The 13307-nt window shown below is 31.3% G+C and overlaps 2 protein-coding genes across 4 annotated transcripts in view; one reads left to right on the forward strand and one right to left on the reverse strand.

Annotated features, from left to right (window-relative positions):
• Positions 1–460, reverse strand: part of LOC148626277 (uncharacterized) — an 80263-nt gene extending 79803 nt beyond the window's left edge. The window contains exon 1 of the mRNA XM_088570158.1: positions 101–460. Coding sequence (XP_088426284.1) covers positions 101–331 — 231 coding nt within the window. The 5' untranslated portion in view covers positions 332–460. The remainder of the gene's footprint in view (positions 1–100) is intronic.
• LOC148626278 (uncharacterized) overlaps positions 1–13307 on the forward strand; it is a 73129-nt gene that overhangs the window by 24090 nt on the left and 35732 nt on the right. The window contains exons 1-2 of one of the 3 annotated variants that reach the window (XM_088570154.1): positions 762–902; positions 5410–5601. In XM_088570154.1, the coding sequence (XP_088426280.1) occupies positions 5443–5601 (159 nt within the window). In that variant the 5' untranslated portion in view covers positions 762–902; positions 5410–5442. Of the gene's footprint in view, positions 1–761; positions 903–1006; positions 1121–5409; positions 5602–13307 lie in introns of those variants that run through there. The other 2 variants (XM_088570155.1, XM_088570157.1) reach the window with 2 other exon arrangements.

Below are 13307 nucleotides of genomic sequence, written 5' to 3' on the forward strand. Positions count from 1 at the left end.
GATGTATTTGAATATAAGGGTATCAGTATTGTAGTACAAAATGTATATAGGTATAAGTATTTACTGTATAATTTTATAACATTTTAACTAAGATACTTACTTCAATGTACTGGATCAGATCCAAGAAAATATTCCTGTTGAAATCATGGGGTATCTTCATTCTGTCACTGACAATCTTCAGATTGTTTTCAGAATAACTTTCCTCTCTGGTTTTTAAACTATGCACATATGATATTGCATGTTGGCCGTGTGTCACATCTGTTGAAACGGGTGACAAAATTTCAGAAATTAAAAAGAATCCAAAAAAGAAAATTATCCTATAAGAATCCATGTTAGTTTATCCTGTTCAAGGTGTACTTTGTCACCGATGACAGTCCAAGAAACTTTTAAAAAGATATGATTTTTTAACTAGTTAAATTCACAATCATGTTTGGCCCTGTTTCAAAACGTACTGTTGATCAAGAGGGTACAAAGTTGCCGTTCTTTTCAATAAACCTACTCCCACTGTAGCAGGTAAGTATAACTATTTTGGCAGGATTTTAAACAAAGTTTTAATACATTTTCGATGTATAAGGTGCAGTCTGATTCAATAATAAAGTTCTCGCTTATATTAAAGAAAGATTTTTTTTATTAAAAAGTATCTCATATCACAATAAGAGTTAAATGATATGTCTACTGCAGAGGGAGGGTAATTCATGGTTGAATGGACGTAAACCGAGGTCTGCACTGATTTACCAAAATTTGTGGCTGCTATTAAAAAGCACATGTTTACTAAGAAAACGGAACCTTAGCATGGCAACAAGTTAAAAACGTCGACAAGATGAAGGAACGTAAAATGGAAGGAACTTTTTCTATGAAGTGACAATATTTTAATTTAAAAGAGATCATCTTTACAATTACAGGTAAAGTAATTTACGACAGGTAAAAATAGGCATTTTCAGGTGTGCCACTGTATTTTGTGAATTAGACACCAACTGTCAGTTATCTTATATCACGTTTACTCAGTTGGAACTAAAACATAAATAATATGTACATTAATTTAACACGCAATACTTTTATTTAGCCGCGACATACGTTTATAGCCAGTATACTATAGTACAGAAAGTAGAAGGGGGGAGGGGTAAGTTTGTAGCATTTGAATGATATCTAAGTAAACTTTAATGCATGCACGTGAATGCATGAAGGTAAAACAGTCAGATTTGATGTGGAAGTTAAGTTAATTAATATATTTTTTACTAATATTTACAGTTTGCATATACATAAACAAATTACAATATACACATACTTGTACCATGATTTGAAACTTGTATATATATCTGCTTTAATTTATGCCATTAATATTTTCATAAAACTGTTTTGATTTCTAATAATTTTTATGATATGGAATAGGCATTGCCTAAATCAGCGAGCACCATGAGCTTTTCCATATGTGTACTGTCTGTGTGAGACTCGTAAAATTGTACAAAAGAGTGGGCATCAGATGAGAATTTTTGTTTAGGGAGTGCAATATTTTTATTTGAAAATCTTATTTAATAATGGGGAAATGTTTTTGTTTTTTTTTCTTTTTCAATGAATAAGTAATTTTTTTTCTCCAAAATTCCAGCCCAATCCCCATTTCTCCTCACTTTCAAAATGGTCAATAACTTCGTAGCACTTTGCCATACTTTACAAATTTTAATCTTTAAGAGCATTTCTGGCAGCATCTTATTCAGTTTTAGCGGGTACGATTAATTTATACAGATACCAGAAATATTACAGTTCAGAATATTTTATACATATCATGTGACTTAAATAAAATTCAGATGCAACTGACAGCAATAAATCAAAATTCCAAAAAGAAAACGATTGCCTATCCTATCTTAGAAAAGTTATGCTTTGATTTGGATAATACAATCAGAGTAATATTTTTTCAGAGGTGGGTTAGGTTCTTGACAACACGAACAGTGGAACAGCGGAGATGAACGTATCTACATCCATGTTTTCCCAAACTCTATGAAAACACATCATATTCACTTCTTTTAATAATTAAAAAAATAGAAAATACTCAAAAACTATCAGAAAAGATGGAGTTATTTATACTGAAACTTAATCTTAACGCAAAAGTGACTAAAGCTTTCAAAATCCTAGCTAAAACCCTGATCTCAACCTTTATATTTTTAATTGTTTAAGGAAACAATGAATTTTCTCTGTAAGGACAGTCATTTTTTGTTACTACCAGACATGACTTTTTTTTCATTAGTATGCTGGCGAACCATAAGAGAAATTATGATAGTACATGCAGTAACCATAGAGCTCACATCGCTTCGTGGTGCTTGCTATGAAAATTACATATAGAACTTTTTACACATTTTCAATTTTATAAATGCATGCTTAGTAATGAGACCCATTTTTTATAATAACATAAACATGTATTTCTGTCCCATAAAGTTTCATCAGCTAAAACTTGAGAACCCTTCAGTGGGCTGATTTCAGATTATGGTAGACATGTATAAATTAAGTCTTCCATGGGGAATTTTATCTCAGCTTTGCATCCACTTCAGTCATCTGAATTTTAGAGTTGTTACATGTACATGTATACTGTATGTTAGGTATTTTTTCAATAGTTTACAACCTATAACCTGTTCATGTAATGAATGATATGAAATTTGGTGTGGGATTTTGATACAGTGTGTCAAGCATTCAGTTGTATGTTCCTGTTTTAAAGATTGCAGGACACCTGTTTCCTATGGACAGGTCTAAATGTAGTTACATGTAATGTACATGTGCATTTACAAATTTACCTTCAAAAGAGTTGTCCGAATACTGATGTATAAAACTCCTGAAATTTATTTTTTAATGAGCATTGCATTTTCTTTTACACGAACATGTATTGGTACAATGAATTATATTTTCAATGAATAAAAAGCATTTTGGCTTGCAAGAAATTTTTAAGTAACATTACATGTATGTCCATTCACATTGTAAGAGTGATCAGTCTAGAGTGAAAGTTCAGGCCATTGTAAACAGTATATGTTCATGCTTCTTTCTCTATTTTAGCTTGTCATGTGATGACCCACTTTTTAAACATGAAATATTAACTCAGAATATACATGTGTCAGAATTAATACAACCCAGAAGCACACTGTTGCTATTATTGTTTATATTTACCAGGACTTTTTATTATTACTTTAATGGATATCTGAAGATGTGAATGTGTTTATACATTTGAATGTTTATAGTGTTCCTAAATAATTGAACATTTTGAAAACTGCAAAAAAATCTGTTTTACCTTTTACAATGTGTATTTAACAACAACAAAATCAAAATTACACAAATGTAGAATTCTAATTTAAACTGAATAATTTCATTCAAATAGTAGCTGATTATTTCTTCTTATTATTAAGTAGTACCTAATAAAATCAGAAAAATGCTATGGACCCTAGCATAACTCCTCCAACCACTCATTGAATTTTCATGAACTCTTATTGAAAGACTTGGTATCATATGTACACATGTCAACATGCATGTAGGAAGATAATTATTGATGGATGACTGCAATAAAAAATACATAAATCAAGTCCAAATAGAGTGTAACTCCAGGGTTTTTTGTAAGCTTAATGCTAATACTATTTTAGTCTGTTTTGAAATACATGTAGTGTAATGGTGGAACCAATGTGTTCATTTATGAAAGATGCATTCCCTCCCACCCCCAAATGTATATGAACAATATTTTACATTTTCCACAGATGCACATAGAATGTACCTCTGATGTGGACAAAAAAGGCAAAAAATAATGATAAATAATGATAATAATGTTTTCCTGAATAAAAAATACATAAAATGAAAAAACAATCTAGACTTTTAACGATGCTTGAGAAAAAGTGGCCATAAAATGTTGAGGGTAAGTAGTTTTTGTGGGTTAAAGAACATAAAGTAATTAGTCAGATGTATCTAGTCCATTATTCTAACAGTCATAAAATAACCACTGATGATTGTAAATTTTATGGAATATTATTTCTTGCAATTTGTAGTTCAAGATCAGAATGTGATATCTTTTTTTTCCATAATGCTTTTCTTAAATGAAAAATTCTATAATGTGAGTTTTAATTATTCTGAAAAGATAGTATACATTTTTCAAAATGGTAATAATCATGGTAACAATTTCTGAATTGAACAAGATTTTTTAAGTAGAGTGTGTAAATCTTGTTTTTAATTATAACCATAACTACAAGGCCAAATCATATTGATGTGCCATTCTAGTTATTTATACTCTCTTTCTTGTTTATTTGACCCAGTCACTGCCTACTTAAAAGCCCTAAACCATCGTAGAAAACTTGGGCCAAATCTTTCATACACATTTGTTTTAAGTCTTTTGTTCTTGCATTCATTCTTTCAATTGTATTTGTAATCATTTATTAATTATTGTTTCATTAAAGATTAAATGTTAAACCACAATGAATCTCATAATAAGATTAACTGAGATCTTAGAGGACAGAGTCACTCATGACTGACTCAAATAATAGAATTATAGAATCATAACAAACAGTCTATAGTAATAAAAACATATATGTGTTGTGATTCATCATTGGCACCAAAACATTTTGTTTCCTTCCAAAAGCACATTAAAGGCCATTATTGAAGAACTCGAAAAAAATGAAGATTTTTTTTTAGCTCCATGTTAGGAGGGTTTTTCCCCAATAGTTCAAAGCTTTAACAGTGTCATTTACTGTATTTTCATACATTTACTTTATACCAATGCCTGGCCATTGGCTCATGTGTATTTGTACCAGAATGTTAGGTAGTTCATATATTTAAACAAAAACCTGGGGTTATATGACAGTTCTACGGAAATTTGTACCCAAGCCTTGAACATATGTTTACCAAGGTCTTGGAACATACACCTGTATGTAAAGTTCTTCCTATGGTTTTATATTTTTTGTTTGAAGTGCATCAATACAGTTGACTAAGAATTTAGGTGGTACATGATTCCATTGTATTTGGGGAGATACTTCTTGTGCTAGAAAGTGTTTTTAAGCACTCAGAAATCTTGATACTTGGAGTAACTACTTCCTGTCTTTCTAGCAAACAACATATGGCCTTGTAGATACTAGTATTCTTTGTTAGGTCAAAGTTATTTTAAATAATAATTTTAAATAAAATATTAAAAATGAAAATATGTAGGGTTTCCAACCATGTATCACATTTAGCATAATTCTTAGCTGAAGTACTTGTGCTACTTAATTTTGTGATATTTTTACACAATGGTCTTTATGGACTTGTTATTTAATTGTTAAAATAAAATATGGCTCTGTTGCTAATCTAGCAGTCTTGATACAATGTAGATTTAATAGATTTAGGCATGTTTCTAACCCTGAAAAGTAGGATGACATTCATATCATATTATGTTTGTTATTTTTCCTGTTATTTCAGAGACAACAGTACAGAAATGTAGAAAAGAATAAAATGATGAGGGTTGTGCTTAATTTGGTTGTGTTGCTGAGTCTGATTGGCTGTTGTCATGGTGATGGACAGTCCATGCAACATTTGATTCTTTTGGACCAATTACCAAGCCAGTTCAGTTTGTACTCCTCCCCACAACTCATTGTTAGGACCAATTTTAGCGTAAGTACAGGCAGACCAAGACACCATTGTTCATTACACAGCATGATCAATATTCCCTGTAACATGGAAAATTTATTACGGACAATAACTCTTGTTAACTGAACATAATGAGTATATAAATTAGTTGTTTCCTTATGGGAAATATCCTTAAGATCCTTTCATTCAGGATCCTTTATACTTCACTTGTATCATACTTTGAATGGATTATAAATATGTTTTTTACAAACCAACAAAAACATTAAAACAAATTGGCATCTCATGAATTGTCATATCTTACAGCAGTAAGTGGCCTGGGTCTGGTCAAATTTTGGAACCACAAATGTCATGACAGATTAGAGTAATCCTAATTTGTCACTGTCAGACAATATTTGACAACCACAAAGCTGATAGTTGACATATAAAGGTCTTTAAAGGTTAGGTGATGTACTCAAGTTTTACTCTATTATCATACAACTAGAGTTTCAACCATTGGATAAAACATGTAACATATTGTTCTATCTCTTACAAGCTTTTGTTTTCCATGTGAAACAACCCTTGTTACCTTTCTTCATTGGCTTTGATAAATATTTATGCAGTAGTTGCTTGTATAGAGGGCATTATCACAATAAATTAACTGTCCAAAGGTACAGTGATGTAATAATGTTTCGAGCCATATTTGTAAGAACTGAAGAGTTTCTAATTTTTTCTTATTAATTTTTAAATGAACATGGCAAGCCTAAATGCTAATGTTACTTATGTCTTAAAAAGATTGTTGAAGGCAATGTATTCTACAAATTATTGCACATTATACCATAGCATTTTTAGGTTCATCTAGATGAGCAGCTCAGACTGCTAGGGACCTGTAGTTACACTTCCAAAAACAGAATTTGTGGGAATATGTAGAAATCATGGTGTCAGTTTTATTTTTTCATTTGTCTGTCCACACATAGGGTAACTGCTCAATGAATTTTGATGAAATTAGGCATCCTGTGTAGATCTGTGCATAAAGGAAGTTGTCATTGTGAGAATGATAGCTTTTACTTGTTATAGAATGTCCATTTAGAAACCATTCTTATGATATGGATGGTTCATGGTAAATTTTATCCTAAGGAATTTTTTATTCCAATGTTATATTTATATCATATATTTAACAGTGATTTGGAAAGCCAAGGGCAATGTGTCATATGCACACTGAAGCTGGAAATGGCCCATTAAAGTTACAGGATTTTACATAGAATGTAAATAAGTGGCCCATTAAAATCTTGAATACTTTTAATTATGCCGAAAATCGCTCATTTGAAAAAATCCTACCCAACCAATATCTGTTTAGAGAACAAAGTTTTTTTTAATCAACAATGGATGGCTCAGAAAATGATTTTACAGTTCGCTAAGAAAGCAACCAAATTTTACACAAAAATTGGAAGAGTTTTCTCCCCTTTTCAATGAAATGTATATTATTCTCTTTAACTGTTGCAGTAAATCAAAAACCAACATTCAACTTTGAGAAAGGATGGATTTGAAATATGAAATACATGAACATTTTTTTAAAACAAAATTTGTCATTTGTCATCCACTGCCTTGATTTTGGGTGGACGCCCTCTTAACATCTTCTTCATGTAAATGCAATTCCTCCTTAATGGCTCAGTGGCTTTTTATGAAATTTGATAGTAAGGTTGGTCATCATATGTATATGAAGGAAAATGATTAATATCTGATGACTACTGGGGGAGATAATTCGACATATAGCATTTATATGTTTGTGACTGCACAACTGCTCCCAATTCACTAAAGGGATTATTGATTAAAAAAAGGTAAGTAAAGGGTAAAGGATAAAGATCAAGAAAGTTAGAAAATGATCCCTACCATGGGAACTGATCAAACTTAGGGATCAACATTATTTAAGTTAAAGTAAAGCAGTGTTTTATTGTTTTTTTTGTTGTTTTTTTTTGTAACTTTATGTTCTTCGTTGTGTATGTGTGTTTTCCATGTCTGGTCTTTGTCCCTGGATTACATTCTTTTGATTACATTACAATATTTCTTAGTTTGGTTTACACCTTTTTTCTCATAAAAACAAAATGTTGCCCCTTAACTTATTTTATGATATAAACTACTAATATAGACAAGACAAGATTGGGTACAGTATTGGAGTTGCTAGGAATACACACCACAGAGGATACTATAAGCCATGAATGTTTCATGGTTTTTAGGAACCTACAGTATTTCCAAGTTAAACTGAACCTGAAATAATGGGCTTTTCCTCTGACAGTTAGGACTGAGTTCTAAAACAAATTCATTTGATCTTGAAAATGACTTGTAAACTTCTTTTTTTACCCTGAAAACTGGCAAGCAGTTGCACTTGCACCTACCTTTGAAAAATTAACTGTTTAACAGGTTTTATTCATGGGGAAAGTCCTCCAATAAAGAAGACCTTTATTACTTTAGTATGCCCTTGTTGTATCAAATAGTTTTGTTTGGAAATCATTTAATTTGTAGATGTCAATTTATAATGGATAAAGAGACCTACTTACATGTAGTTGAGTTATAGTATATGAAGGACTGTTTATACTATCAGAGTTCATTATTTCGCAGACTAACGTTGTGTTTGTTCTAATCATTTATCAGTATTTTTATACCTTGGTAGATATAGGGTGTTCAAACTAGCCACAAGGATATAACTCAGTGTATTTACTTTCCTATACAACCTTCTATACATTCTGTAGGTACATGATTGTTTGTATTCAGTATCAGGGTCTCAATCAGTTTTATTTTCAATTATAAAAGACCCACAATCATAATTTCTGTGTCATCTTTTGAAAAAGGAACATTTACCATTATTTTTGGACATTTAAACTGAGTCTTGACAGATTAATAAGAAAAGTTCCATTACATTGTATTATGTGTATTTAACAAATGTCCTACAACGCCATTATTTAATAGGTCATAATTATTTTTTTCAAATGTCAGCGACTCTTTAACTTTTATGTAGACCAGAATGGGTGAAAGCTCTGTACATTTCATTTCTCATCCTGTATAGAACAGGGTTTCCCCTAATTTTTCCTGGAACCAGCCAAAAACAGCTATGAACAGGTCAAAACTTTATGATGTTGCATACAGTTGTAAAGAAAAAACTCAGTTTTAACAGACCAAAAGTGTGCTTGAACCATGCAATTTGGCCTCGCTTCTTAGGGAAAACCTTGTTAAGAGTTATTACCAGTACATACATTTTCTCTTCAAATTATTTTAACAATAACTTGGTGTTAATTCAAGTATTGGGGAAAAAATGGAAATTGACAAACATATTTTTTGCAGGATACAGTTATCTGAATTGGTGTGCTTGATCAACATTTCTGTTTAATGTGTAGAAATCACAGTCCATTTACAAGCAATTATTTTAAAATCACACCAATCTTTTAAGTCACATGAAAATGGATATTTATTTAAATTTCATTAAATTTTAATTTATTTTTCACAGTACCTGCCTTGTGTAGATATTTAAACTGAACATAATTTAACAATATCAATTATTTTTAAAAGGCAACAGTTAAGTAATTGTATTTATTTATGACAAATAATCATTGAATATTTCACAAAAGTATTATATCCATTTAGGACAATTTTACACTGGGTAGAATAGAAAATGGTGTTAAATAGGTTTGAAATGGCTTGATTTACTATCAGAATATTGGATTTGTTAAATGTTCCCAGTGTTATTAAAGAGTAGACAACAACGACATTTTGTCTTTCAAGAAAATTCGTAAATATCTTCATTCCTTGCATTGCATATGGTAGAACCTCTCGGTGATGGATTTGGCTTCCTCTTTCGATAGTTTTGGTTTTGAGTACAACTAATATTTTGAATATGATCTTCCTACATATTTGATTTTAATGCTGCTGATGAGAGGTTACTCCTTGAAACACATGTACAGCATATTGAAATTTACAATATATAAAACTGGTATTTTTTGTATTTGATATTTCTTACAAGATCATAGAAATTCTTATCATGTTATCATTTTTTGTAATCATGTTGTTTTAGACAAACTTCATTATTGTGCCTTCTTCAGAAGTACCATTTAAACCTATTTATGATTGAAAGAAACTAACTTAAATTTGAAAAAAATCTTCCATTTTTAATAGTTCAATAAAAGACATGGAAAGAACTTTTTATTCAGTGTACTGATTTGACATTATGATGGTGTGTATTAGTGCAGTATTGTACCTTATTAACAGTATTATTGTGATATAAAATATATTTCAGTAGTGCCTGAAATAAGCATTTGTCTGCTCGCCAATTGCAATCAAAAACTTGCATATGTGATTTTAAGTTTGGAAAAGTAAATGTGCCACTATGCCAAGAATTATAATCTGGATGACTGACTGTAGATCAAAAAATGTTGCAAAACATTTTCTTTGTCAGCCTTATCTCAGGTATTGTAAATGAAAGTATATTTGAAATGACTAGTCACTACTCCGTAGTTTCAATTAAAAAGTTTTTCCATTGACTTGTGTACAATTTGTTACACAGCCTAAGATGTCTCCCACGTAATTTTCACTGGAACTGTGCACAGACTTAGACAAGCTAGTATGTCATTATACTGTTCTCCTGTATGTCTACTTTACATTTAAGATGCAGAATATTTAAACTGCATCAAGTCAACAGAAGGGGGAAGAGAAAACAAACAAATTATTGATTAGGCTAGCTATTAAATTTGTGAAATAAATCTGAAGTTTCACATATAAATTCCTTAGTGATTAATAATGTATTGCAGTATTGACTTCTCACAAGGAGGGATGTTTTCCTTGAATAAAAAGAAGAAAAGACTATTGTTAAGATTAAGTGATCCCATTTATGGTTAAAAGTTCTAGCTTTTCTTCCCTTTCACTTGTCAAAAGATACAATTTACCTGCTTTAACAAAAGTAGTTGACTATTAGAGTGCAATTTGTTCCCAATTTGACTCCATTAAAGGTGTGATTTCTTTATAGAAAATAATTGCTAGAAGGAGGAACCTACAATTTCCTGTGGAAGAGCTAAGGAAATCAGCTTTGATATGAAATAAATAGTTTTGCAGCATTGTAGACTTGACGTATTGAATGTTTTAATTAAGAGGGCAATCCTTACTTCCATCAATAACCATACATTTAGTAGAGAGTGTTAAGGTCAGATAAAATAGGTTAGGAATAAAGCTTTACCCTGTTTCTGAAAAACAATACAGTGAATATTGATATGTTTTTTTGAACTCCTGGCTATCACAACTCTTACAATGAACAAAATGGGTGAGAAGTAATACATGTATTAGCAAAACTTATAACATCTCATCAATGCTGAGAGCAGTAGACTGTACCTGTTTATTTCATAGAATCACAAAAATTAGTAAAAATAAACTGATACATCTACAAAACTTGCACTTACCAAGGTTCATAGATGCATATTTTTAGTTAATGTACTTTTTTTATAGATATTTTGTAATGTTCTCATTATTATTGTGAAAAGTACCATTTGTAAGGCATTGGTGCTTGTATTACCAGGGGGTATTTCTTGGTGCTGCAAAAGATTTCAGTTGCATTTTGGTTTAAAATTACAAATGCACACAGATTTCTATGAATGTCTGCCAACTTTTTATAGTTATATTTAATTTTTTAGTTACTTAAATGGTGAACATCAAGCATATCAGTATAACTGATTTTTCAAATAACAATTCAGATACATTGTAAATTACTGGCTTTCTCCTCAAAATATGCAAGAATAGTAGTAAATTCATTATATATCACGTAGAACATATTCCAAACATGTGTAATTCTAAATATCATAAATTTTAGCTTCAAAACCTAAAAAAAGTCTTCATGATTAAGGATAGAACCAGTTTGCATGGAAAGTGGCCATATGTTAATAGTTTTGATATAAAAACTGAAGAATTGATACAAAGGCATGTCTATATGTTCATATCATATGTGTTAAGGTATTTGATAGAATGATGATGATTTTAATGAATCCATCTGTTTAGTTCTTCTATCTTTTTGAACTACAGACTTCTGTTTTCCTATCTCAGATCATATAACAACCTTATGGTTTGACCTTGTGGCTTTTTAAACATTGGTTGATTTTTACGTTCATTTAATAGTAGGATTCAATCTCAATTTTACCAACTTGAAATTTATTAAACAATGTTAGCATTCTTAGTTGCTTAATCCCTGCCAAGTATTGAGTATCATCATAAAACCACAAACTACTGGTTTGTCAACAGAGATAAACACTGAGATCTAAACAGGCCATAACTCAACAAAAAATTGATCGTCTTAAAGGGAAAATATCCATTCATTTTACATTAAACTTCAATGGTATAGTTTAGACCTTAATGTTTGTGTTCAGACACTGGCACATGTTTGTGTGTGGTTTATATACTGGTATAATACGGAGTATGCTTATTTTGATGGACTAGTATAACTATGACTTAAAGAGTTAAATTTTAGATATCATTTCTACATTTTGTCAGCAGTGCATAGATTTTTTTTTGGGGGTTCAAATAATAGTTAAATGTAGTGATGTTATGGTCATTTATTGAAATCTATCTTAATTCTAGACAAAGAGGTTAGTCAGTAATGGATATTATTCCTTTTATTGTAAAAGTTAAATAGATATAAACCATGTCCATAGTTCACTCTGTCTACACTCCATAAGTGTGCCTTGTCCATTCTGGGCCTTCTATAGGAAGTTATTTGAATTATCATGATGTGTTAAATGTCTTAAGCTGAATTTCTGAGACCATACATTTGTCTGTGCATGTACATAAATGCACTGTGTGTATTTGGTTTAGGTGCATATAAGGTAAGATCTGTTTAAACACAACATGTTAGGACATGCTGACAGGTAGATTTATGATATATTTGAAGGCACTGCAAATCCTAACTTTCATATTTATATAGATACATGTTGTCAGTTGTTACAAATGCTTGGTAAGATTAATATGGAGAAGTAAAATTAAAATGATGCAGCAAAATTTGTCTATGTGGGAGAGATGGAAGACAAGTGAAAGAACCGAGAAGCTTTATAAACATGTTTTGTATTTGGCATGGGAGAGGTGGGTTACATGTCAAAGAACCAAGAACCAAGAAGCTTTATAACATGTTCTGTATTTTGGCATGGGAGAGGTGGGTTACATGTCAAAGAACCAAGAAGCTTTATAACATGTTCTGTATTTGGCATGGGAGAGATGGGTTACATGTCAAAGAACCAAGAACCAAGAAGCTTTATAACATGTTCTGTATTTGGCATGGGAGAGGTGGGTTACATGTCAAAGAACCAAGAAGCATTATAACATGTTTGTATTTGGCATGGGAGAGGTGGGGTACATGTCAAAGAACCAAGAAGCGTTACAATATGTTCGGTATTTGGCGTGGGAGAGGTGGTAGACGTCAAAGAACCAAAAAGTATTATAACATGTTTGTATTTGACATGGGAGAGGTGAGATACATGTCAAAAAACCAAGAAGCTCTGTAACATGTTTTATATTTGGCATGGGAGTGCTAGGTACATCCCTGAGAACCCAGAAGCTCTGTAACATGAACTGTTTTAGGCACGGGAGAGGCATGGTTCATGACAGAGAAATCTAGAAGCTCTGTTACATGTTTTATATGGCAGGGGAGAGGTGGGGTACATGTCAGACAACCCAGATTTTCTTTAACTGTGGTATATGGATAACCTTGATTACACCTATGCCTATTAAGTCAA

Source organism: Perna viridis, chromosome 2 (assembly GCF_037379345.1).
Source record: "Perna viridis isolate PV_CMFRI_1.1 ecotype Kerala chromosome 2, ASM3737934v1, whole genome shotgun sequence".
In the NCBI taxonomy this organism is placed as follows: domain Eukaryota; kingdom Metazoa; phylum Mollusca; class Bivalvia; order Mytilida; family Mytilidae; genus Perna; species Perna viridis.